This window comes from Cotesia typhae, unplaced genomic scaffold, assembly GCF_013202065.1.
Source record: "Cotesia typhae breed Kobodo isofemale line unplaced genomic scaffold, CoteBio_Ctyphae contig_27, whole genome shotgun sequence".
Classification (NCBI taxonomy): domain Eukaryota; kingdom Metazoa; phylum Arthropoda; class Insecta; order Hymenoptera; family Braconidae; genus Cotesia; species Cotesia typhae.
In genome coordinates this window covers 3,808,222-3,833,746 of record NW_027423733.1, presented here as the reverse complement: position 1 = coordinate 3,833,746, position 25,525 = coordinate 3,808,222, and the positions used below count along the sequence as shown (strand labels likewise).

Sequence of the window (25,525 nt, the reverse complement as noted above, 5' to 3'; positions counted from 1 at the left end):
GATGAAACACATGCTTTTATGTACGATATAGTAGTAGTTCATTTAAGTTTTTTTTATATAAGTATATTATTATCAAATAACTTGGAATATATAATTACCTTAGAATAAAAGCCAATATTAACTATTAAATTATATTTTATTTTTAAAATAAAGCAGTTTGTAGCACGCCAAATTTATAATAAAAAACGAATTTATAAGTATAATTTATAGAAAAATATTCTCGTGCTCACTAACACATGTATATGATCGCCGAGAGTTAGAACGGTTGAAAACGATGAGTATGCGCTTCTCCATGTACATATGCATATGTGTATGCTATGCACTGTATAACTCGGATAAGTTTCACACTACCACATATGCATCCTATTGCAATAACTACGCCGTTCTTTCCTTCTTCAACCGTAGTTTCCCCCACATTCCACTTGCGATTGCGCAAACTTCGTAGTCGCGTGCACCGACTATACAGACTCAACCCTTTCTACTTTTTCTATTGTTTTTTAGACGTATATGCCGTAGCTTATATTATAGGTTTATCAGGTGCCGTTTATAATTGTAATTACGCGAATTTTGTGGTTAGACTCATCTAATAAAAGGAATAACAGCGGAGATTTGATTGTAATCACTAAAATCCCGTAAATAAAAAGTTAATTTATATCTTTTTCAGTTAAATTAAACATGAACACGAGAAAGGTTAGTTGCTTATTATTTACTAGTATTTGAATGCATACTAAACAGTCATTAGTTTGCTTTGTTTTAAAAATAATTGTTTTCATATTAATCGTCATTATTTCTGTAATGTAATATAAATGTATCTTTTTATATACCTATGTTATGTTCGCACACGAACAAACACTGTTTAAAATTTCCAATAGGATCCCATCAAAAGCGACAAAAGCCAATTAGAAACTCATAAGTGTTATTGGTTTCTAAGTGGCTTTTGTCGCTTTTGATGGGATCTTATTGGAGTTTTTCAACAGGCAAGGAACACATTTTTATTTGCAAGCGAAAAGTACTCCTTTGTTTGAAAATCATCGAAGTGCTAAATTTCTTATAGTCACATTTAAATTAATTATGTTATTATTGTAAATTGTTATCATTGATTTTATTATTGTAAGAAATAATAATTAAAAGCTCCTTCAATTTATCGCATTCACTATTGTAATCACTAATTTTTTGTCATCTCAAAATTATAGTTTCCGAGAAAATGTGTCCGATGAAGCATGGAACATGGGTCTATACATACAGTTCACCTGTACAGATATTTCATATGCATGGAACACGGGGCACGAGCTACAGTGTATGATAGACCCGTGCCTCTCTCTCTATCGAATGAATTTTAATTCTTATAATTAATAAATAATATCTCATAAAACCTCTAACTTTTATATCTTAATAACAGTAAATAGTAATTAAGACTGGTACGCTGTGTAAGAGCTTACTGTAAATGTTTCTTATTTTGTTCGTTTTTACTTTCTGCTTTGGGTTGACTGTGCAAGATTATTGACGTTATTTATTTATCCTATTATTTTTGAGAAATTTCATTATCTCAATACCATTCAGTTTCATTTAACGTAGTTGTAATTATTGAAACAGTTGAATTTTTTTTGTCATAGAGAAGAATGAAGTGAGAATCAACAAGTTTTAGCTTGAGCATTTAGAAAAGTTCTTCTAATTAGCATAAATACTATGAATTATTTAGTTTAGTTATCTGCATCATATTATTAATTATCTATGTAATGTTCACAGCAACGGGAAACTGACATCTAACAATCCAATGGTCACATTAACAAGGAATCATGCACTTTTCTTCAAATCAATTACTTGGAAATGCAGATATTACGATACAAATCACTAGAGGAGGATTTCCTCAATTTTATGTTATAAGTCCCATGTTTACGAATTTAAAATAAGCTTTCTTTTTAGGTTGACTGACTTGGTACTCTGGCGCCGATAACTGCTTTTTCCGACATATTTAGGTTCCATTGGAGATCAGCAATATTCGTGGAAAAATAAATTATTCCTGAAATTTAAGTTTTTTCGTAAAGCATAAAATAGAAAAATCTTCCAACTTTTTTTGCTTCATAAATAATACACCGCTAAATAATCAGTTAATACACAGCTCAACTAATACTCACAGATAATAAACTTTTACTGTACATGCTGTCCTAAATTTTTTTTTACAAATTTTTTAATTACCATATCGTTATAGAGACAATATGAAAGTGACGATGAGTTAAGCGATTCTTCAACATCATCGATAAGATCCAGTCAATCAAAAAAAAGCCAAGTAGTGACACATCTTCACAATAAAGAGAACACACAAAAATCGGCAGCCATAAGTAATTCAACGCAGGTACCACCCGGGCGACAGCAACCTTTAGGTGGAAAGATTACTCCATTCATTCCATTCAAAGTTGCTAAAGTTGATACTAAACATGGCGAATCAATTGAGAAAAAAGTTGATCAGCTATTAAAAGGATATGAAGAAAACAACCGAATATTGAAGTAAGTTTCCACTTTTGAAATATAGAATTTTATTAACACTTTAGCGCATTTAATATGTATTAGTCTGAATAAATTTTGTTATTGACTTAGAAATTCATTATTATAAAAATGGGAACCTTATAAGAAAAATATAATACCGATTTTCAGACATTTGAAGAATTGCACTAGATGTTATTAGGTAGTTATTGTTGAGTTGATAGCACCTTATAACTTCCTAATTGATTCATACCCGTGTAAAAAAGTTGCGGGATTCCGCCGGTAATCCGCAGGTGATCCGCAGGGAATCCGCTGAATATCATGTGGAAGTCATATTTTGACACAAATAGGAATTCTAAATGCATTCCGGATGAATTCCGGATGAATATCCAAAAATAATATGGAAAGAAAGTTAGTGATAGATTGTAATGGTTTTATTATAAATCGAGACGTAAAATAAGAAATATTAAAAAAAGAAATTAGCACTAACAAAGTAATATTTTGAGCTATTAAAAAAATTAATTTTTAAATAATAAATTTGTACCGAATTTTAATGAAGAGTTATCCGATTGTTGATAAGCTTCGGTATTTTTGCCCACTCCTTTACCGGTAGGGAAGTTGTATCACTCTTCCCTGTAAGAGGACCATCTCGTCATGACAGATTATTACTTCAGGATACTAAGAAGAAGGAATTTTAGAAGAGGAACTAGGTCTTTTCCATCACGACATCAAAGAGCTTATTTGTAAGAGACTGCATGATTGAGCGTACCCCGAAAACAACGAAAATCGAAAGAAAAGCAATATTCGCCACGTTACGATGAACCATTAGGCTCCCAACATTAAAAATACCCTGCCTATTTAAATATTTATCATTTTTGTCGGAATATCAATGGATTTTAGGCTGGAAAGTATGCAAAAAAATCAGGAAGACGGTTGACCCTAAAGGCCATCCCTGCAACTTCCCGCTGAGCCCATACCTAAACGCTTAGAATTCCACTGATTTTGTTCTTGAGCCCTCTAAGCTCAAAAACATAATTTTTGTGTTCGTCACAAAATGACGAATAGTATATTACACTATTAGGGCAGAAAGTTTGAGATTTCTGCACTGCGCGCCATGATCATGGCGCGCAATTCAGAGCTCTCAAACTTCTGCCCGTATAGTGTATACTATTTTTTTTTATAGCCGGTCGAAAGTACGTAAAATATTTAATGTACTTCACTGAAAAAAAATTGATACCTGCCCCCGACATTTGCGGCACGAGCGAAGCGAGTGCTGCTGGTCGGGGGAGAGGGGAGGGAGGGGGCAGGCATCAAATAAAAAAATTAATTTAAAATCAAATAAAAAATAATTAACAAAAATTCTTTTTGAAAAATTTTTAGATTAAATAAAACTGGAATTTCTTGAATTCAACAAACATAATAAAGATTATTCTCGGTTAAAAAAAAAAAAAAACGAGCATATTATCTGAAAATTAATAATAATCAATAAAAATCAAATTAAATAGTTGTCACTGCGAACATTTTCTAAATAATTCATTAATTACATAAAGTTGATCCATTTTACACACGTCACTGTCAAACTGAATCTTAGTACAGTACAACCTGGTTATAAGTTACATCGGATGATCTACCCACCCTTACGGCAGTTATATCTTTATCTATATCTCCATTTATACTTAAAATATTTTATGTAAGTAGAAGAAAGAAAGAAATATATCCAAGTTGTATTGTACAATAAATAAACTGGTTAAACGATTAAACATGACATTTTGAATCCTTGAAAAGAGAGAAACTAAATAGTATTACTAAGTAATGAACGCAACAAGAACATGTTTTATTTTCAAAAAACTTGAAAACAATACAGTTTTTTAAGTTAATTAATTATGAGTCATTGCAAGAGAATAATAAAATACCATCAACATTTTGGGCTTAGAACATTAACCAAATTAACATTGAAAAATATCAATATGTAGAACTTTTAAATAACAAAAAAAAAAGTGAGAAATTATTGCTTTTAAACATCATTTTCAGGTTCGCTTCCATCATCATTTTTATTTTTCTTATTAGCATGATCTTCATTTTGGTGTTTAGCATCATTTTTATTATCGTTGTTGCTTTTTAAACTCTCACGAATGGTGGAAAGCATCTTTCCGACACACTTTTTAAATTCTGCCGCATTTAACTCTCGGCCATTTGCAGTATGGATCGTCACATATTCTATTGAAAACAATTATGATGAGATTTAATGAAGTGATAGTTCGTATCGTTAAAGTAGGGTAGGGCGGGACTAGTTGATCGTAGGGGTAAGTTGTGCAATCGAAATATCTCGAAAACTAAGCAACTTACAACAAAAGTGTAAATGGTGAAAAAAAGGGTTACGAGAGGAGAACACATCGCGCGAAAGTCAACTGCCGTCCGATGTTTAGACTAACTGACAAATTTTTTCTTTTTTTATTTACATAAAAAAAAAAACAGGTCTTCAGAATTTTTCTCCTAAACTCGCTTAAAAATGCTATTTTGTGATCACGAAAGTATTCAAAGATGACTTAATGTTTGCCCTTTCGATTATATATGATTGTTTATTTTTAATTCTTATCATTCTTTTATAATCTAACTTTTATTTTGTTGCCTCAATTGGGGCTAGTTGAGCAAGGCGCTGACTGCGTGTTAAACCAGCCCTACTAGATTTTCGATATTGAAAAATGAAATTTTTCTTCACTAAATTAATAATTATCAATTGATTTGTACACGAGATGATTTAATATAATGTGTAAAAATTAAAATAAATATATAACATAATTATAATTAATATTGTTATGTTTATAACTATTATTACAATCATAATTATACGAATGTAGAATTATAATAAATTAAATATTTGCTAGTTAATTACAATTTTATTTTGTTTTTATATCATTCAATACAGTCATTCCGTTTATTTTAGCCATTGCACAACTAGCCTCATACTCAACTAGCCTCACTAGTGGGGCACCTTGAGCAATTTGGAGCATTCGCGTATTTCCGGGAATAACTTGAAAATTTGGACTCGGATCGTTTTTGTGTTGCTAGACTATTTGAAGAAGACTAAATTACGAACCTAACAGTATATGACTTGATTAAATCCGATACATCCTCTTAAAGTTATGGAAGGTCGAACCAAAAGGTGATCAACTAGCCCCGCCCTACCCTATTCTTTATAAATTCTAGTACAGACGTAAAAAAATTCAGCAACATCATTATACGTGAGCTTACCGAAAATAGCTTCAAGATATTTTTCAGGCATTAGTTCTCGTCCTTTTGTTTTAACGATCGTCATCTTGGCTAACTCTTCCGTACCAACAATTAATTTGAATAATTGACGAGTCATTTCTCTTGAATTTTTTGTATTACTTTCCGTAATTAGATCCAATTTAAATCGATTTACAATTATCCCAGATTTTTCGACTAATTCTACCTATTAAGATATAAAATAAATTTTTAAAAAATTATTTGTTTGCTCCCTTTCCAAACAAAAAAAAAAAATACAACATATTTAGGGCTGATTTCATTTGACGAAATATATTTATCTTTGAAATTTATTCTTGGTCAAAATGAAAAAGAAAAACATTAAAACGGAAATAATCAAATAAAAAAACTGAAAAACATCTGGAGAATCATTCAAATATTTTACGATTTCTCCCGAGCCCAAAAAAATCACGAAGAATGAAAGCCTACAGAAAATAACTAAGTGGAAAAAGGTCGATTTTTGCGAAAATAATTCGGAGGGAATACCACTGTGACAGTCGAAAAAAGAGGTGATTTTCTGAAATTTTTTTGATAGGAAAACAAAGGAATTTGGGGATCAGATTTTTTTATTTTTTATTAATGGTACATTAAAGATTATTACCTTAAATTTTTATTAAAAAATTTTTAATTATTACAAAGTTATTAACAATCTCGTAGAGCACTAGATAAAATTTCCCCCTTCATGGTCGGATCGATAACTCAAAAACGTATCATGTGAATAGAAAACCCCAAATTGCTTTTTAATCAGTAAGGATGTAGTTATCGTTGCACGTACGCCATTTTGAAAATTTTCTCATTATTTTCAATGTTTTTTTTTGCTTTAACCCGGCTAAAAAAATTTTTAAAATCAAAATTTTTAAAATTCTGTACGTGCAACAATAACTACATCCTTACTGATTAAAAAGCAATTTGGGTTTTTATTTTCAGATGATCCGTTTTTGAGTTATCGACCCGACCATGGGGGAATTTTCTCCAGTGCTCTACGAGATTGTTCATAACTTTGTAATAATTAAATATTTTTTAATTAAAAATCTAGAGTAATAATCTTCAATGTACCCTTAATAAAATAAAAAAAAAAACCGATCCCCAAATTCCTTTCCCTGTCAAAAAAATTCCCGAAAATCAGCTTTTTTTTCGATCGTCACAGTGATGTTTACTCTCAAAAAGTATGTAACACTGACTCTATAAAACGAGTATACCGACGTATAATGCACGTTTATTAAATTTGAGCTCTTTATACTTGGGCTTTTTATAAAATAATTGTCTTCTAAAAGTAAGATCTATCAGTGTATTCGTAAATAAGTAATAGCTAAGCATGCAAAGCTGTCCTCGGAATAATGGTTATAAAACTTAAAGAAGACATAAGTATCTTGACGGAAAAATTCGCAGATAAAGATATTTTTGAACAAATATCCTTCCACATTCAGATTAAATTAACGAAAAAATATTCACTATAGTTAAACCTGCAAGTCTTTTAATAAAATATATTTAATTAAAAACTTTCGATAGAAATCAAGTTCAAACCTCCTTTGCTTTTGGCTTTTTGTCCTTCCGATGTTTGTTACTCCTGCTTTTACTTTCACTTCTGCTCCTATTCTTACTCTTTTTTTTCTCATGCCATTTCAAAAATTCTTCGAAAAGTTTTTTACCTGTAAAATAGTTAAAAATTCAATAATAAAAATTGTCAAAAACAATTAATACAGCTGACTGTTAATAATTCAAAAATAATAGGATTATAAAAATTAAAAACTAAAATTTTTCCAATTCTACTGATTATCTCCTTAACTCTTTCAACGTCCCTTGAATTGGAACTTTGATAATTTTATAAATAAAATATACAAACTAACACCAAGTATTTAAGTGCTTCCCTCATTCATTATTAGAGGATTTTTGAGGCCACAATGGCATAAAAATCAGCAAATTTCTTTATCCTCCACAATATTCCCGAAACAACACTTGAGTTAACTGCTGTGTCGTTAATATCCTCTTAAATAAAGTAAATATAATAAATATAATATAATGAATCTTTCAGTTCTTCGCTAACTGATTTTCAGAAAATCTTTGCGACCTGTAAATATGTAAAAATCAGAGGCTCCCTAGGACAACTGGAACACCTCTGTATCTATCCTTTTCTAATTAGTTCACAAATCAATTTTAGTGTCTCGAATTATTAGGTCAGCTATATTGATTATAATACATAATACCAAATAAATTTATAGAAAAAAAATAATTTGTAAATGAAAAATACCACTTAAGTTATCGCTAGTGTCACTTGAATCATCGCTTGAACTGGATTTTTCTCTTCTTAATTTTTTAGGTTTGTGAGATCGTTGACTAGATTCTACTTTTTTATCAGCACCAGTTCCTTTTCGTTTGTTGCATTTTTTTTCTAAAAATTTTATTTAATAATTATATACTTAGAAGTAGTTTAACCATGATATTAGGAAAAAACTAGAATTAAAATTAACTTTATAAAATTTAAACTCAAAGTAACGTTGAGTTGAAAAAATTATACGAATTAATGTGGGCTAATTACATATATAAGCTAAATAAATTATAATTAATTTTTATTACCGCTCGATTCAGTATCAGAAGAATAATCTTCAATTTGCTCTTGATCTTGGTGATGTTTTGATCCCTGAGAACCAGTCTGTTCTTCATTATCACTGTGAATTGATTCCATCGTTGAACGTGTTTCTGCCTTGCTGCTTGATTTAATTTTATTGAGTATATCTATAAGTATAGAAAATAATTTATTAATAAATTTAAGGTTAAACTTAAATAAATTCTTTAGTTTCATGATTGCTTTTGAATGTAATTTTATACTTCAATATTAACAAAAAATAAATTCATCACGAAAAACTTTTTTAAAATTTATCCAAATAAGTATACCGGTTTTTTTTTTTTATATTTTTAATATAATAATAAAAAAAATGCTTTTCATATATACTAGGGTGGGTCAAAAAAATCGAATAATTTATTTTTGATTTTATACTCTGAAAAATAGGTTCGTAGACACCTAAAAAGAATTCTCTCCAAGTATAAGCTCTTAATTATAACGGGAAGGTCCTCCGCTTTGCGGGTTTCTATTTTTTTCGAATAATCAGATAAAAAAATTTATATCTCGCTTCCAACTGCTTGGAAAAATATTCCGTGGCATAGATTTTGTGAGAAATTGAATGCTTTACAAAAAGGTCTCTTATGACTTTTTCAAAAACTCAACCGATTAAAAGATATTCATAGTTGAAGTTTGGCTATTTTAAGGAAAATATTCGTTTTTATTATGAATTTTATAAGTCGATGAAAAAAATTATTTCGGATTGCGGAACTCATAATTTTGTAGGAAATTTACTGCTCTACAAAAATGGTCTCTTATGATTTTTGATTAAGTGAAGCCGTTACGAGATATTCATCGTCAAACATTAACGAATATCAATATTTCCAGTTTTTGATCAATAATTCGATAAATTTTAATTTAAACTATGAGTTTCAGGAAAATATACATAAATTTGAGTTTCGATCGATAAAGAAATGTTATAAACAATTTTTTTAATATTGTTTTCAGTCTTGAGCTTGTTTGATTGCATTAAAACAAGAAATTAGAGCATTTTTTCGATATATAGCCAATGATTAGTTTAATTTGAAGTGAATGACATATTTCTTTGTCAAATTTAATATGAAAAGTATTGAATCAAGTGAGAAACAACCAGTATTTAACTTTTTTATAGATAAATTTTTTATTGAATTATCAATTGCAATATAATTGTCTATATTTTTAACATAACAGTACGCTATTACTATAAATAATTTCTTTTATTACAATTTGGGAATGTTTTTGATGTTCTTTGACAACTTGCAATAAGTACTGGAATTGTTCTTCATTTTTGTCAAGCATTGATTATATTCACTGACTAATGCAACAGCTCGCTCTGCTGAATCATTGACAACTTTTAGTTGTTGAAAGTATTCTTTATTTTCGAGATAACTCTCATTAGTAGGCCATAATTCAACATCGATATCAAGAAAGTCATACGGTAGATCGAAGATTTTGAAAAGATTTAATGACTTTTTAGACACAAAGTCACTCAGAGTTCTCTGCGCCAATGAATTCAAATCTTTTTAGCAATTACAAATCTTTTAGCTTTAGAATCTGTACCTTCACGAGTATTAACAGCTTCAACAATACTTTTTTTTACTTCTAATGGAACGCCATCGTCAAACAGTGATAAAATGGCAAGTTCATCGCTCAAATACCATAAGTGCGAAATCATTTTTTCACACGTAGCTGAAGAAATCAAAGGATTGATATGTTTGTACTCCAATAAATTTTTCATAAACTGCAAGTCATGATAAGCAGCAGTTGTTGCAGAAGTTGATGAAAACCAAGCTTTTAAATACAATGTGACTATAAAAATACAGAAATGACGAAGACCATGCAATTCTTTCTGAGAGAGTTTGAATTCATCTCTGAATAGATACATTTTCAAACTATAAATGGCCTTAGCCATCCATCTAGCATGATGAACAGCACCAGGACGTTTGAAAGAAATCTTTTCTTGAGGCATTTCTCCAAGGAAAATCAATGATAATTCCAATAATTCTTTATCTAACTTATTATAACATTTCTTTATCGATCGAAACTCAAATTTATGTAAATTTTCCTGAAACTCATAGTTTAAATTAAAATTTATCGAATTATTGATCAAAAACTGGAAATATTGATATTCGTTAATGTTTGACGATGAATATCTCGTAACGGCTTCACTTAATCAAAAAATCATAAGAGACCATTTTTGTAGAGCAGTAAATTTCCTACAAAATCATGAGTTCCGCAATCCGAAATAATTTTTTTCATCGACTTATAAAATTCATAATAAAAACGAATATTTTCCTTAAAATAGCCAAACTTCAACTATGAATATCTTTTAATCGGTTGAGTTTTTGAAAAAGTCATAAGAGACCTTTTTTGTAAAGCATTCAATTTCTCACAAAATCTATGCCACGGAATATTTTTCCAAGCAGTTGGAAGCGAGATATAAATTTTTTTATCTGATTATTCGAAAAAAATAGAAACCCGCAAAGCGGAGGACCTTCCCGTTATAATTAAGAGCTTATACTTGGAGAGAATTCTTTTTAGGTGTCTACGAACCTATTTTTCAGAGTATAAAATCAAAAATAAATTATTCGATTTTTTTGACCCACCCTAATATATACTAAAATGTCAACTGTTTGTTTAATTGTGATTTTTTTTCAAATCTAAAAATTATGATTTTTTTAAGTTTGTCGTCCAATTATTGGATTAATTTTAAGAAAAGCAATTTTATTAGTCGAAAAAAATATGAAACAGTAAGGTCACCATACTTAAATTGCATTGAGTTTGAAAAATTATAAAATTCAAAACAAAATCAGTAAACTAGTATTAACCTTTATCATCTGTCGGTCTACCATCAGAAAGACGTTCATTGGATTGATTTTTATCTTTACGATCTAGTCGTTTTGATCCATGAGCAACAGTCTGTAATTGACCATCAGTAAGAACTGCTTTTGGGTTGTTAACGGTGTTGGCCCTAATTGATCTAGCACAATAAATACATTCTTACAGATTTGGCAAAATAAAAATTTGACATAAATAAAAAAATAAATAAATCGTTAAAATAATCATAAAGATTTTCATAAAATCATACTAAAATATAATCTTAATTTGAAACAAAATTTGATATTTCTCTGCACAAATTTAAATATTGATCTGATTACTTTGAAAGTATAAATAAAAAAAAAAATTCTATTAAAAAAAAAGTTGCTAATTGGCAGAATCTAAAATATTTTATACTTATTAAAAATTAAGTAAAGTTGAGATATTAAAATGATTAATTTTGATTGTAATTTAAGTTATTTACCATCAGTCAAATCATCCTTGTTGCCAGTGCAAAAGATTGATTGCTGATCAACAATTTTTGCGTCAATAGGATTCGGTTCTTTGTCTTTTTTACTTCTACCTTTTTTTCCCACATTCTTAGCCTCAACTCCTGGTTGGACTGCTTTTTTCAATAAGTTTCATGCTTCATCCACCGTCTGTTTATTTAAATATTCCTCGTCATCTTTTCAAAAATAATTATTTAAATTAGTTATTCAAATTCATCAAAATTTATTATTAGTATTATTAATAAACTAATATTAATTAAATAGAAATTTTGAACATTTCATGGTTTTAAAATTAAAATTTTTTACTTACCATCTTGTAATAGTATTTTAATAGGTAAATTTTTATTTCTTGACTTCACAACAAAGCCCGACTTGGTAGAAGCTTTTATCTTTTCAGTTTTAACCACAGATGCGTAACCCAAACCAATCCAAAAAATTAAAGAGAACATTTTTTTGGACATTATTAATATCAATATTTTTACGGTTATTTAATTATTTTCATTAACGATAAAGCGTCAATTAATTGAAGTTTGTCAACAAAAAATAAATGCGAATCGGTTAAAAAAAAAAAAAATAAACTAAAATAGGTTAAAAAAACGTAAATAAAAAACATATGAAAGAAATTATCCCGTGAGCTATCTTATAAGTACGCATAAAATACTGGTGTCTTGATCAAATACAAAATAATGAAAGATTTTGCGCAATTATCAAGATCAACAAAGTATCGGATATTAAAAAAATGTCGAAAGGCAACCAGTTCGAATGATGACAGTTCATTTACAGGTAAATCGATAAAAGTGCTGCATTCATTTACGATCAAAGTCTTATATAAGTTGATTTTTATACAAAACTATAAGAACTCTTCACAAAAAACCACCGGGGATCACTTCGATATTTACTCTTTTTTTTTTTGAGCAAAGTTTTATTGGAGTTTTGATAAACTCTGAAAAATTATCATCGAAATTAATTAGATTTTCTAAGAAAAATGTCAGATTATATACAATTATATATGATTATATATAATTGTATATAATTATATATGTGATTTGATATATAATCATATATAATCATATATGATTATATACAATTATATATGATTATATAGAAAAATTTTTTCTCGGGTACTTTCATGACAATTTTAGGACACTTTTATGAAAATTTTAGGACACTTATGGAAATTTTAGAATAGCTTTATGACAACTTTATGATGCTGTTATGACAATTTTAGAAATCCTCATGATAATCTTAGGATTCTGTTACGCCAATTTTAGGAAAATTTCATGACAACTTTATGATAATTTTAGGACAACTCTATAATAATTGTAGGTTACTTTTATGACAATATTAGGACACTTTTAGGACAACTTAAAAATACTTTCACGACAATTTTAGGACAACCTTATGATAACTTCACGATATTTTTAGGATACTTTCATGACAATCTTAAGACACTTTTATGACAATTTTAGGACACTTTTATGATAACTTTAGGATACTTCTATGACAACTTCATGATAATTGTAGGATACTTTTATTACAATTTTAGGACAATTTTATGACAAGTTAAGGACCCTTTTATGATAATGTTAGGATAACTTTATGACAACTTTATGATGCTGTTATGACAACTTTAGGGAAATTTTTATGATGATTTTAGCAAACTTCATGATAATTTTAGGATACTTCCATGACAATTTTAGGACAACTTCAAGGCTTCACGATAATTTTAGGACAACTTCATGATAATTGTAAGATACTTCTATGACAATATTAGGACACTTTTATGACAACTTTAGGATACTTTCACGACAACTTTATGACAACTTCATGATAATTTTAGGATACTTTTATGATAATTTTAGGACACTTATGATAATTTTAGGATAGCTTTATGACAACTTTATGATGCTGTTATGACAATTTTAGAAAACTCCATAATAATCTTAGGATTCCTTTACGCCAATTTTAGGATAATTTCATGACAACTTCATGATAATTTTAGGACAACTCTATGATAATTGTAGGTTACTTTTATGACAATATTAGAACACTTTTAGGACAACTTTAGGACACTTTCACGACAATTTTAGGACAACTTCATGATAATTTTAGGACAATTTTATGTTGATTGTAGGATACTGTTGTGACAATTTAAAGATACTCTTATGACAACTTTATGATGCTGTTATGACAATGTTAGAAAATCCGATGATAATCTTAGAATACTTTCACGACAATTTTAGGACAACTTCATGACATTTTCATTATAATTTTAGAATAATTTTATGATAATTTTAAGATACTTTTATGACAATTTTAGGATACTTTTATGCCAACTTTATGATAATTCCAGGAGACTTAAGACAATTTTCAGATACTTATATGATTATTTTAGAATAACTTTATGATACTTTTATGTCAATTTTTATGTGTTCTATAATAAATATTCAAGCCTTTTATTTGTTAACATTGTGGCATGGGAAATTTCTCATGTCAGATTATTTTTTTTTTGACTATAGACTTAAATTTGTTGATTTTGAATATTATTTAGCCTCGAGTTGGTCATACTGATGGACCGCGGAGATTCGACGCGACTGTGTCGCCCCATGTGGTGCCGACCGAAACCCAAAGCTCGAGGTAAAAGAAAATTTGAACTCGAACCGCGCCAATTTAAATATACGAATGAATGTGTCCGATTCAACTTCGATGTATCGGGTATAGTGTGACGAATGGAATGAATGAGAAAAGCGACCGGGCGAACCCGCACTCAGTCGATACCAGCGATCGAGGAGACATCTGGGAGGAGCATCGAGAACGAGGACGTCATGGAAATGGGAACCACGAAGGATCGGAAAATGGAACGACAGGAAAGTATCGAGACTCCACCTGGACACCGAAATTCGAACCAGACTAGGGAATCGACCAATCATCGATCCCGGTAATTTATCGTACGACGGCCGATTGGACGCGCATGTTATTAGTTGCGCTCGAGTGAACGACCACATGTTGATGAAGGAAAGCAAAACGGAAAAAAAGCGACAACAAGTTGTTACCCGGCTCAAGCGAAGCCACGTGCAAGAGACCTTTTAAAAAAAAAAAAAAATATTTTTGAAAATTCGATTACGATTAATTACGTTTTCTGACGACTGCCAATTCGATCAGCCGATGAGTATTGTTAAAAATTGCGAAAAATAGCATCGTTCAATTCGTTTAAAAAAAAAAAATTGGTGATTAAATTAACTGCGAGGCCGAGATAATTAATTCTAAGAGAAAGGAAAAATTTGTCGAGGAAAAATTGTACCGCCATTGTCGAGATAACAGGATTTGCTAATTGTCTGAGAGGGTCGATCACTGAGTGACTAATTCCGAGTCGTGTCGCCCCTTCAAGGACAATCTGATCAGCTTCGTGATCTGCCGATCCCGCCGATTCCGTGGGGAAAACATCATCGCCGAGGTCACCGCCGCCGTCAGTGCCACCAACGCCGGAATTCCTCGCTGTGCATCCAGGAGGTCGACTGAGCGGGTAAGAGTGGTCGCAGATTGATATTTCACCTGGGTGACCTCACCGCGACCTGCTAGTCGTTTGAATTCGAAGCGAGAGCGCTGATTAAGATATTTTTTTGTTTGTTTATTTTCTTTTGGGGAAATTTCGTACAAAGTCGGAATTAATTCCGAGGTAATTAACTAATGTAATTCGACTACGCAGTTATGGTGACATCATCCAGGTATCGGTGCTAAATATTATTGTAATGAGTGACTGAATAGATGGTACGTTTGTAATTTTTTTGTGTCGCACCTCGAGCTTTGTTCTGCGAGTTACCCAACGGGTAACCACAACCCAATTGCCCCACTGATTAGTTATCGTTGATTTATTTTATTGCTGATTATCGAACCCGGCGAAATAAATTAAAAGTTAATTGGTTTTTGTCAAATAAATAACTTTTTGGAAAATTCGAAAATTTATGAAATCGCAACAGCGGAATCGAATGAAAATTTTTTTTTGTTTTTGTTAAATAAATAATTGTTCTTAGAAAATTCGAACTTTTATTTAATCGCAACAGCGGAATAGAATAAAAATTTTTTTTTGTTAAATAACTAATTTTTTCTAACTCGAACAATTAATTTTTTTTGAAAAAACGTAAGAGAATAATTTTTTTTTGTTGAATAAATGATTTCGTAATTATAATTATTTGTTTTTCGAGACTGCGCAAGAGAATAAATTTTTTTTTAATAAATAATTTTCTTAAATACAATTATTTATTTATTGAAACAGTGCCAGGAAATGATTTATGTTGTTAAATAAATAATTCTTAAATACACTAATTTTTAACCGAGCAAGAACAGAATTTTTTTGTAAATAAACAATTTTCTTAAATTCAAAAATTTAATTGTTAATCGAAACAGCGAAATGAAATAATTTTTCTGTCTCGAAATTTTGCTGATAATCGAAACCGGCGACTAAGATTAATTTTTTTGTATGAACAAATTCGAAGTTTATTATAACAATTTTTGTGTTGATCGGATTCGTTCTTTAGTTATTGTGTATTTGACTTGAACCTACGACGTTATTTGAACTCGTTATCCGCTGAATAAAACCTTGACTCGAAATTGTACCAGCAAAATTTTTTTATTTAATTATTCTCCGAACCGATCTCCTTGTAATCATCGTATAATCTTTTTGAATCTCTTCGATCTCGACCCGCCGCCCAACGACGATCTACGGCAACTAACGAATCGTGGAACGGAAGTTCCTGGCGCCCAACCTACATCGAACCAGGTAAGCCAGACATTTAGGTGGACTTCGTCGGCGCTGTTGACGCCAGCGCAACGAAAAAGCCATTATAACATGTTAGGAATATTTCTTCAGAATCTTTTTAAGAAAAATACTCTTAAACCTTTATGATCATTTCAGATAATGAATACGAGTATACCAGCGATTCCGATTCTTCTAGAAGCCAAGACTCCTATACTTCCAAGTCCCAATGTTCCCCTCGTTACGAGAACGAATACTCTTCTGATTCGGAAAGTGAATACGCTGCTAGTGCAGACGATGAGCAGAGTCTTACGAACGATAGTAATTATGAAGATAGTAGGGTTGGTGATGATTATAATTTTGATTGTCATAACAATCACGATACTCGCAGTAGGAGCTCCGATTCTTCTTATAGCGGTACTTATGATCAAACTGATTCTAACAGTTCCTCCGAAAATTACGTTAGTGAATGGAATGAAAGCTCAGATGATAGTCAATTTACTGAAAGTGAAACCAGTGATAGTTCAACTGACGATGACGAGGCAGGGGCTTCTTTCGATAATGAACATTTAAATGACCCTATTTATGAAAATGCTCCGCTTACATTAGGCGAAAGTGTACTTTGTATCTTGACGTTCAGGATTCGCCATAAAGTTACTAAAGTGCTTTTGGCCGATTTACTATCTCTCATCAATGTTCATTGTATAAAACCAAATTTTTGCATCAAAACATTATACTTTTTTACAAAATTCTTCAAAAACATGAAAACACCTCTTCAACGACATTTTTTTTGTTCTGTTTGTTTTCTGAAGTTAAACAATGAAAAAGGGTATTGTCGGAGATGTAAAAAGAAGAACGAAGTAAGTTATTTCATTCAAGTCCCTCTGATATCGCAACTTTTCAATCTCTTTCGGCGTCCAAATTTTTATAATTCATTACAAAGTCGGTTCAATAGGCAAAAAATTGTGCAAAACAATTTAGAAGACATCTGGGATGGGGAAGTTTATCAATCATTATTTAAAAACAATGGATTTCTGTCGTATCCCTCAAATATTTCATTCACTTGGAATACTGACGGAGTAGCTTTATTTAAATCATCAAAATTCAGTCTCTGGCCATTTTATTTAACGATAAACGAACTGACATTTCAACAACGAACAAAAAAAGAAAATTTATTGTTAGCTGGTCTTTGGTTTGGAGCTAAACCACAGCCAAATTTATTTGTAGACAGTTTTCGGAACGATTTAACGAAAATTTTTCAAGGTGTTTGGTGCAAACCAGCTGATTTGAATCACAGAGTCAAAGTTAGAGGCATGATTATTTGCGGGACGTGTGATCTTCCTGCTAAAGCTGCTTTTTTAAATATGAAGGGACATCGAGGAGTGTTTAGGTGTTGCCACTGCAAGATCAAGAGTAAAAATTTTAATAGGAGACGCGTTTACTCGTATCAGCGACGGTTAAAACTTAGAAACACTGCGGAATCTATCAGTGATGGGAGGAAAGCCTTCATCTCTGGCAATGAAGTCGATGGAATAAAAGGTCCCACAGTTTTATCTCAAATAGTGCATGATGTTTATAATACTACTGTGGTAGATTCAATGCACTGTATATTTTTAGGAGTTGTACGGAAAATATTCAGTTTATGGTTTGATGCACAGTACAAAAACTATCCTTTTTCGCTTTACCAACATCGAGAGTGGGTTGATAAAAAAATTAAATTAATTTGCCCTCCAGCATTTGTTTCACGATTAACAAGATCTATTTTCGACTATAAATATTGGAAGGCATCTGAATGGAAACAGTGGTTATTATATTATTCGATTCCACTTTTGCATTTGATTATGAGAAAAGAGTGCTTAGAGCATCACCAACTCTTAGTACTTGCTGTCAGTTATTTAAGTTATCCTTCTATCAACAAAAAAATGATCTTAATAGCAAATACTTCCATAAAAATATATATCTCCCAGTTTGAACGATTGTACGGATTAACCCACATGACTTGTAATTTACACTGTTTGATTCATCTTCCTGATGCTGTGCGTAAATTCGGTCCGTTACCCTACACGTCGTGTTTTGCGTATGAAGACCTCAACGGAACTTTTAGACGGTTTATTCAAGGAACTCGGTATGCCCAATTACAAGTATGTTCTGCTCTATCAGTCTTCAATAATATTATACAGCTCAAATCCGAAGCACAACAAGAAAGTCGTGATGTAGCAGAGAATTGCAAGAAGTTAGAACTGACTTATTTGAGAAGGCGCAAGCTTGTTCCAATATTCGAAAAATGCTTCATTCTAGGAAAGTTGAGAAAGTGTGACGAGTCAATTCAAGAAGTGAGAGCTTTAATGACTGAACGCTTACAGGAACTGTTTAAAGTTTTCACGTTTATGCGTTTATTTAAAAACAATATGGTTTATGACTCAGAACTCTATGAACGCGATAAAAAAACAAATTCTTCCGTAGTAATTTACCGTAATAATCAAAATAATTGTATTGGCATTATAACAAAATTTATAAAAATTTGTTATTGTGATTATAACCACAAATGTGTTGTGAATTGTGAGAACAGTAGCTTTTATGCAATAATAAGACCATGTGAATCAATCCGTTCTGTGTTTCCGTATTGTGAGATCGAAAATTTTATGAATTTGTGTGTCGATTCGTCTGAATTATTAACAATAACAGAAATTAATAATTTAATCACTGTATGTTTTGTCATAGAAAATGATACTGAGGAGGAACCTGAAACGTTTTTTGTTATAAGACCTGTAAATACGTCTGAAATTGAATGATGTTTTAATTAGTATATTACACACCTAGGAAAGTAAAGTAAGAAATGTCTCAGATCACATGTAATTGTTGTCCGAGGCAAAGCCGAGGTCAACAAACATATAATCTGAGGCTTTCTTATTTATTTCCCGTAGAGTGTATACTATTTTTTTGCTGGACGAAGGCAGGAAGCGGCAACTTTGTTTAGCGCAGCGGGCTGAAAGTTGACGCTTTCTGCCTGTCGAGCAAAAAAAATTTTTTGAACAATCTATCACTAGAACAATATTTCTGTACACTGTAAAAAATGTTTATTATTAACTAACATATTTATTATTCTAGTTTTAAGAACAAATTTTGTTTATGTTCGTTATTAATTAACACCTAAGTTTATCAAGATCGTGTTGCCAGCATGCTAAATTCTTTATTTGTGTTTTTTAATTAGTTTTTTTAATTATCCTAAATAATTTATAGTTAAATATATAAACAACGGTCTGGGCTGTCCGAATTACTTTTTTCAGTTACCGAAAATTCCTACTGAGTAAAGGTCCTCCATTTCCCTTTATCCTTTATTTCCTAATTCACAAATTTGTCTATATGGCTTTTTTCTACTATAAAAATTATTTAATGTTTCTAGAGTTGAAATAATATAACAGCCTTTTTAATAAACAACTTGATGTAGACATTTTGTACTTGTCCCACCAGTCACAAATGTCTGTCCCACCAATTACAATAAAAAAAATTTTTACTACGTAGGTAAACAGTCTAATTCTTCATAATATTGAATGTTTGTAGGATAAATTTTTTATTGAGAGGGAAATATTTTTTTTAAACTTAGTGATCGAACTGAAATTGGACTTAAAGTATACCAAGGTAAGAGAGAAGAATTTTTTGATGTCCCACCACTCACACTCAGTCAAATGATAATTACGAGAAACTCAAAAAGTAATCGAGGTTTTTGACAAAGGGATGTTGTTAATTAGTTATTCTTCTATATTATGAGATAAATTTCACTATAGTATAAGTTTTAGTCACATAATTATTAGGGTGGGTCAAAAAAATCGAATAATTTATTTTTGACTTTATACTCTGAAAAATAGGTTCGTAGACACCTAAAAAGAATTCTCTCCAAGTATAAGCTCTTAATTATAACGGGAAGGTCTTCCGCTTTGCGGGTTTCTATTTTTTTCGAATAATCAGATAAAAAAATTTATATCTCGCTTCCAACTGCTTGGAAAAATATTCCGTGGCATAGATTTTGTGAGAAATTGAATGCTTTACAAAAAAGGTCTCTTATGACTTTTTCAAAAACTCAACCGATTAAAAGATATTCATAGTTGAAGTTTGGCTATTTTAAGGAAAATATTCGTTTTTATTATGAATTTTATAAGTCGATGAAAAAAATTATTTCGGATTGCGGAACTCATGATTTTGTAGGAAATTTACTGCTCTACAAAAATGGTCTCTTATGATTTTTGATTAAGTGAAGCCGTTACGAGATATTCATCGTCAAACATTAACGAATATCAATATTTCCAGTTTTTGATCAATAATTCGATAAATTTTAATTTAAACTATGAGTTTCAGGAAAATTTACATAAATTTGAGTTTCGATCGATAAAGAAATGTTATAATAAGTTAGATAAAGAATTATTGGAATTATCATTGATTTTCCTTGGAGAAATGCCTCAAGAAAAGATTTCTTTCAAACGTCCTGGTGCTGTTCATCATGCTAGATGGATGGCTAAGGCCATTTATAGTTTGAAAATGTATCTATTCAGAGATGAATTCAAACTCTCTCAGAAAGAATTGCATGGTCTTCGTCATTTCTGTATTTTTATAGTCACATTGTATTTAAAAGCTTGGTTTTCATCAACTTCTGCAACAACTGCTGCTTATCATGACTTGCAGTTTATGAAAAATTTATTGGAGTACAAACATATCAATCCTTTGATTTCTTCAGCTACGTGTGAAAAAATGATTTCGCACTTATGGTATTTGAGCGATGAACTTGCCATTTTATCACTGTTTGACGATGGCGTTCCATTAGAAGTAAAAAAAGTATTGTTGAAGCTGTTAATACTCGTGAAGGTACAGATTCTAAAGCTAAAAGATTTGTAATTGCTAAAAAGATTTGAATTCATTGGCGCAGAGAACTCTGAGTGACTTTGTGTCTAAAAAGTCATTAAATCTTTTCAAAATCTTCGATCTACCGTATGACTTTCTTGATATCGATGTTGAATTATGGCCTACTAATGAGAGTTATCTCGAAAATAAAGAATACTTTCAACAACTAAAAGTTGTCAATGATTCAGCAGAGCGAGCTGTTGCATTAGTCAGTGAATATAATCAATGCTTGACAAAAATGAAGAACAATTCCAGTACTTATTGCAAGTTGTCAAAGAACATCAAAAACATTCCCAAATTGTAATAAAAGAAATTATTTATAGTAATAGCGTACTGTTATGTTAAAAATATAGACAATTATATTGCAATTGATAATTCAATAAAAAATTTATCTATAAAAAAGTTAAATACTGGTTGTTTCTCACTTGATTCAATACTTTTCATATTAAATTTGACAAAGAAATATGTCATTCACTTCAAATTAAACTAATCATTGGCTATATATCGAAAAAAATGCTCTAATTTCTTGTTTTAATGCAATCAAACAAGCTCAAGACTGAAAACAATATTAAAAAAATTGTTTATAACATTTCTTTATCGATCGAAACTCAAATTTATGTATATTTTCCTGAAACTCATAGTTTAAATTAAAATTTATCGAATTATTGATCAAAAACTGGAAATATTGATATTCGTTAATGTTTGACGATGAATATCTCGTAACGGCTTCACTTAATCAAAAAATCATAAGAGACCATTTTTGTAGAGCAGTAAATTTCCTACAAAATTATGAGTTCCGCAATCCGAAATAATTTTTTTTCATCGACTTATAAAATTCATAATAAAAACGAATATTTTCCTTAAAATAGCCAAACTTCAACTATGAATATCTTTTAATCGGTTGAGTTTTTGAAAAAGTCATAAGAGACCTTTTTTGTAAAGCATTCAATTTCTCACAAAATCTATGCCACGGAATATTTTTCCAAGCAGTTGGAAGCGAGATATAAATTTTTTTATCTGATTATTCGAAAAAAATAGAAACCCGCAAAGCGGAGGACCTTCCCGTTATAATTAAGAGCTTATACTTGGAGAGAATTCTTTTTAGGTGTCTACGAACCTATTTTTCAGAGTATAAAGTCAAAAATAAATTATTCGATTTTTTTGACCCACCCTAATAATTATAGCTTATAATTGATGGAATTCCAGAGTTATAAATAATAACACGGAATAGTGTAAAACAGTTAATTACACCGTGTTAAATTTACATAAGTGTTTACACCGACTTTTCACACTTACACGACGGTGTAAAAGTCTCTGGGTCCATCTTTTACACCGAAATTTTTTACAGTATACTATCTTTGTGTATTCATCAGGATTTCATCCGGAATTCATTTAGAATTCTTATTTGTGTCAAAATATGACTTCCACATGATAGTCAGCGGATCACCTGCGGATTACCGGCGGAATCCCGCAACTTTTTTACACGGGATACCGATTGAAAAATAAACCTATTTTATATATATTATAAATAAAGAAATAAATAAATATATATATATATATATATATATATATATATATATATATATATATATATATATATATTAGAAATAAATAAAATAAATTAAATAAATAAATAAAATAAATTAAATAAATAAATAAATATTATGATATAATTGTTGGAATTATATCTTCTTATAATATCGGGCTTTAAAGCTACTTTATAAATAACTTAATTTTTTTATTTATAATGAATACTGTATGTTACAGGGCTGTAAATGAACAGTTGAATGCGAATAATCAGAAATTAGAGTAAGTATAATGTACTTAGCACTACAAAAAATTGTTAAAACTATTATTTCTGTTAAAACTACAATTTATTTTTATGAACTTTATTTTACTAACCTTTTTATGTTTTCAGTTCATTAATTATCAAAATGGACGACACTAGAGCAACCGTAAAGTACGTATATTCATAATTTCATGATTTATTACATGAATTATAAAAGTAAGAAAATGCTACTCCGCGATAAAAAATTCTATTTGCAATCAAATAAAATTGCCATCAAAGTCGCATCTTATTTTTAACAGTGTATCGACACGAAATTAACAATAATATTATTTATTTTGATAGTTCATTGCAGATGCTGAACGCGGGTGTAGACAATCCATTTAGTAAACCTGATTTTATACCTATGCAGACAATTGCAGAAGTAGATAAATATGAAAATTACGAGGATACTAAGAGACAGCAATTGGTAAGAATTATAGTGATCTTGCTAGTATTAAACGTTACAAATTCTTGTCTTCCGTTTTGTACTTCGTAATATGTGTATGTATTACTTTAATCATTACCCCTTTTGTCTGTTACAGAAAAATTATTTGAGCCATTTTCGAGTTGCGTCTAGTCCCTACGAAAATTTAAAATATTTCTTGAAAGGAGATTTCATAATTAAAGATGAAGTTCTTGTTCATTTCAATTATTTTAAGTCGAATAAGACGAAGATGGACACACTCCAAGGCACTAAATTGGATATAGATTTGTACAGTAAGTAAAATAATTCCTTAAAAACCCCTTGTCTTATAATTAAAACAAAAATTACATCGTTACTTTTAAAACTTCCCATTTATAATTCGAACTTTTTTGTATTTCAGCAATCGTATTGAAAAATCATCCAAGTTACTCATTCAACCAGCACACTCTTGATTTCCAAAAATCTCTGAGAGCCGCTTACGCTCGAGTAAAGAAAAATAACGAGGATGAAGAAGAAGAAGATAACGATGGCAATCTTGAAGACAATGGAGAAAAGAAAAAGAAGAAGAGCAAGAACTCGAAGATCATACCAAGAAAAAATGTCGAAAAATATCCAGAATCAACTTCATAAAGATTCGATATTTTTTTTTGTTTTTTTAAATTAAATTATTTTTTAATGCGCAATAATTATGTTAAAACTGTAATTTTTGATGAAGATATGCAATTTACTATTGCAATAATGTAATTTATACCAAATAATTATAATAAAATAACTTGAATATCTTATTTTTCAATAAAAAGTTAAAAAAGAATTTAAATTATAAAATCAATTGCCTATTTCCAGATATTTTACGTATTTTTGAATTTTTTTTCTATTTTGGCGGTGGCGCCATCTAGGCTGCAATATGACTATGTTGGTAAAATAAAAGTTATTCTTATCGGTATCATGAAATTCTATCGGTAAGAGAGTTATCTCCACGCATCTACGGAACTGACAAAAGTTGCACTAAAGTTTACAAAAAGTTTACGTTAACTATTGAACATGAACTGTTACTGTTAACTTGAAGTCCAATTCCGTCACTAGGTTTACGTAAAGTTATACTATAAACTTGACGTAAACTTTTCGTTGGTTGTGCTAACTGGGCGCTGTAGTGTGTAAAAAATGATAGGGTGCTACGTTCTGGCAAATTTTAAATTTACTTAAAAATAATTAATTAGTATTTTATTTAATTAATTATTATTTCGAGGTATTTCGTGACGGAAATACCTCGAGATAAGAGATTTATGGAACGTCTACGCAGCCCAGTAGACTAAACAGTCTACGTTGTGGGATTTGGACTGCGTTGATGTTCTCATTAGGGATGGAAACATTATCTGAAGAATCGATTCTCGATTCCAATTCTTTTTTCAGAAATTCTGATTCTCAGAATCGATTAATCAACTTCAAGAATCGATTCTGAGTAAGATTTTTTTTTTTAATTAAAAATTTTAGAGATTTTTTTAATTTTAAGAAATAAAATTAGTTTAATCCAAGGCGTAGCTGAGGACGGAAATTTACGCTCGTTTTCGAATATTCACGTCACAAACATAAAAGCGAATATCGAAAAAAAAGTCGTTGTCAAAATCGCTACTAAACGGCAGAATGACATACAATATTTTTTGTTATTATCGCTCCATAAAGTTAACTTTTGAGGGATAGGAAGCAAGTAATGACATATTTAAATTTTATAAAGTTTCCCAAGGGCAAAAAAACTTAATTTTATATTAATTATCTTTTTATTAATATTTATTTATGGCGTGGTTGTTATTTTATTAACATTAAGACCGCTTCATAATAAACTGCTAGCAGAGAAATAATTAGCGGCACTCAGTAGTAACTGTTTAAAATTTACTTAAAATCATTGATCAGTACACTAGAATGTGACCTTTTTTTTTACAAT

The 25,525-nt window shown here is 30.2% G+C and overlaps 2 protein-coding genes across 2 annotated transcripts; one reads left to right on the top strand and one right to left on the bottom strand.

Moving 5' to 3' along the window:
* Positions 1–475: 475 nt before the first annotated feature.
* LOC141525756 (uncharacterized) lies at positions 476–24,251 on the top strand. Its single transcript, XM_074240374.1, has 7 exons — positions 476–690; positions 2,210–2,505; positions 23,102–23,143; positions 23,253–23,294; positions 23,466–23,589; positions 23,705–23,879; positions 23,987–24,251. The coding sequence occupies exons 1-7, from the start codon at positions 676–678 to the stop codon at positions 24,214–24,216; spliced, it is 924 nt and encodes a 307-aa protein (XP_074096475.1). The 5' UTR covers positions 476–675; the 3' UTR covers positions 24,217–24,251.
* LOC141525758 (uncharacterized) lies at positions 4,265–8,472 on the bottom strand. The gene is made up of 5 exons (XM_074240377.1): positions 8,341–8,472; positions 8,015–8,155; positions 7,291–7,415; positions 5,734–5,935; positions 4,265–4,698 (listed from the first exon to the last, which is right to left on the bottom strand). Exons 1-5 carry the CDS (start codon positions 8,447–8,449, stop codon positions 4,496–4,498), a joined length of 780 nt encoding a protein of 259 aa, XP_074096478.1. The 5' UTR covers positions 8,450–8,472; the 3' UTR covers positions 4,265–4,495.
* Positions 24,252–25,525: the final 1,274 nt, after the last annotated feature.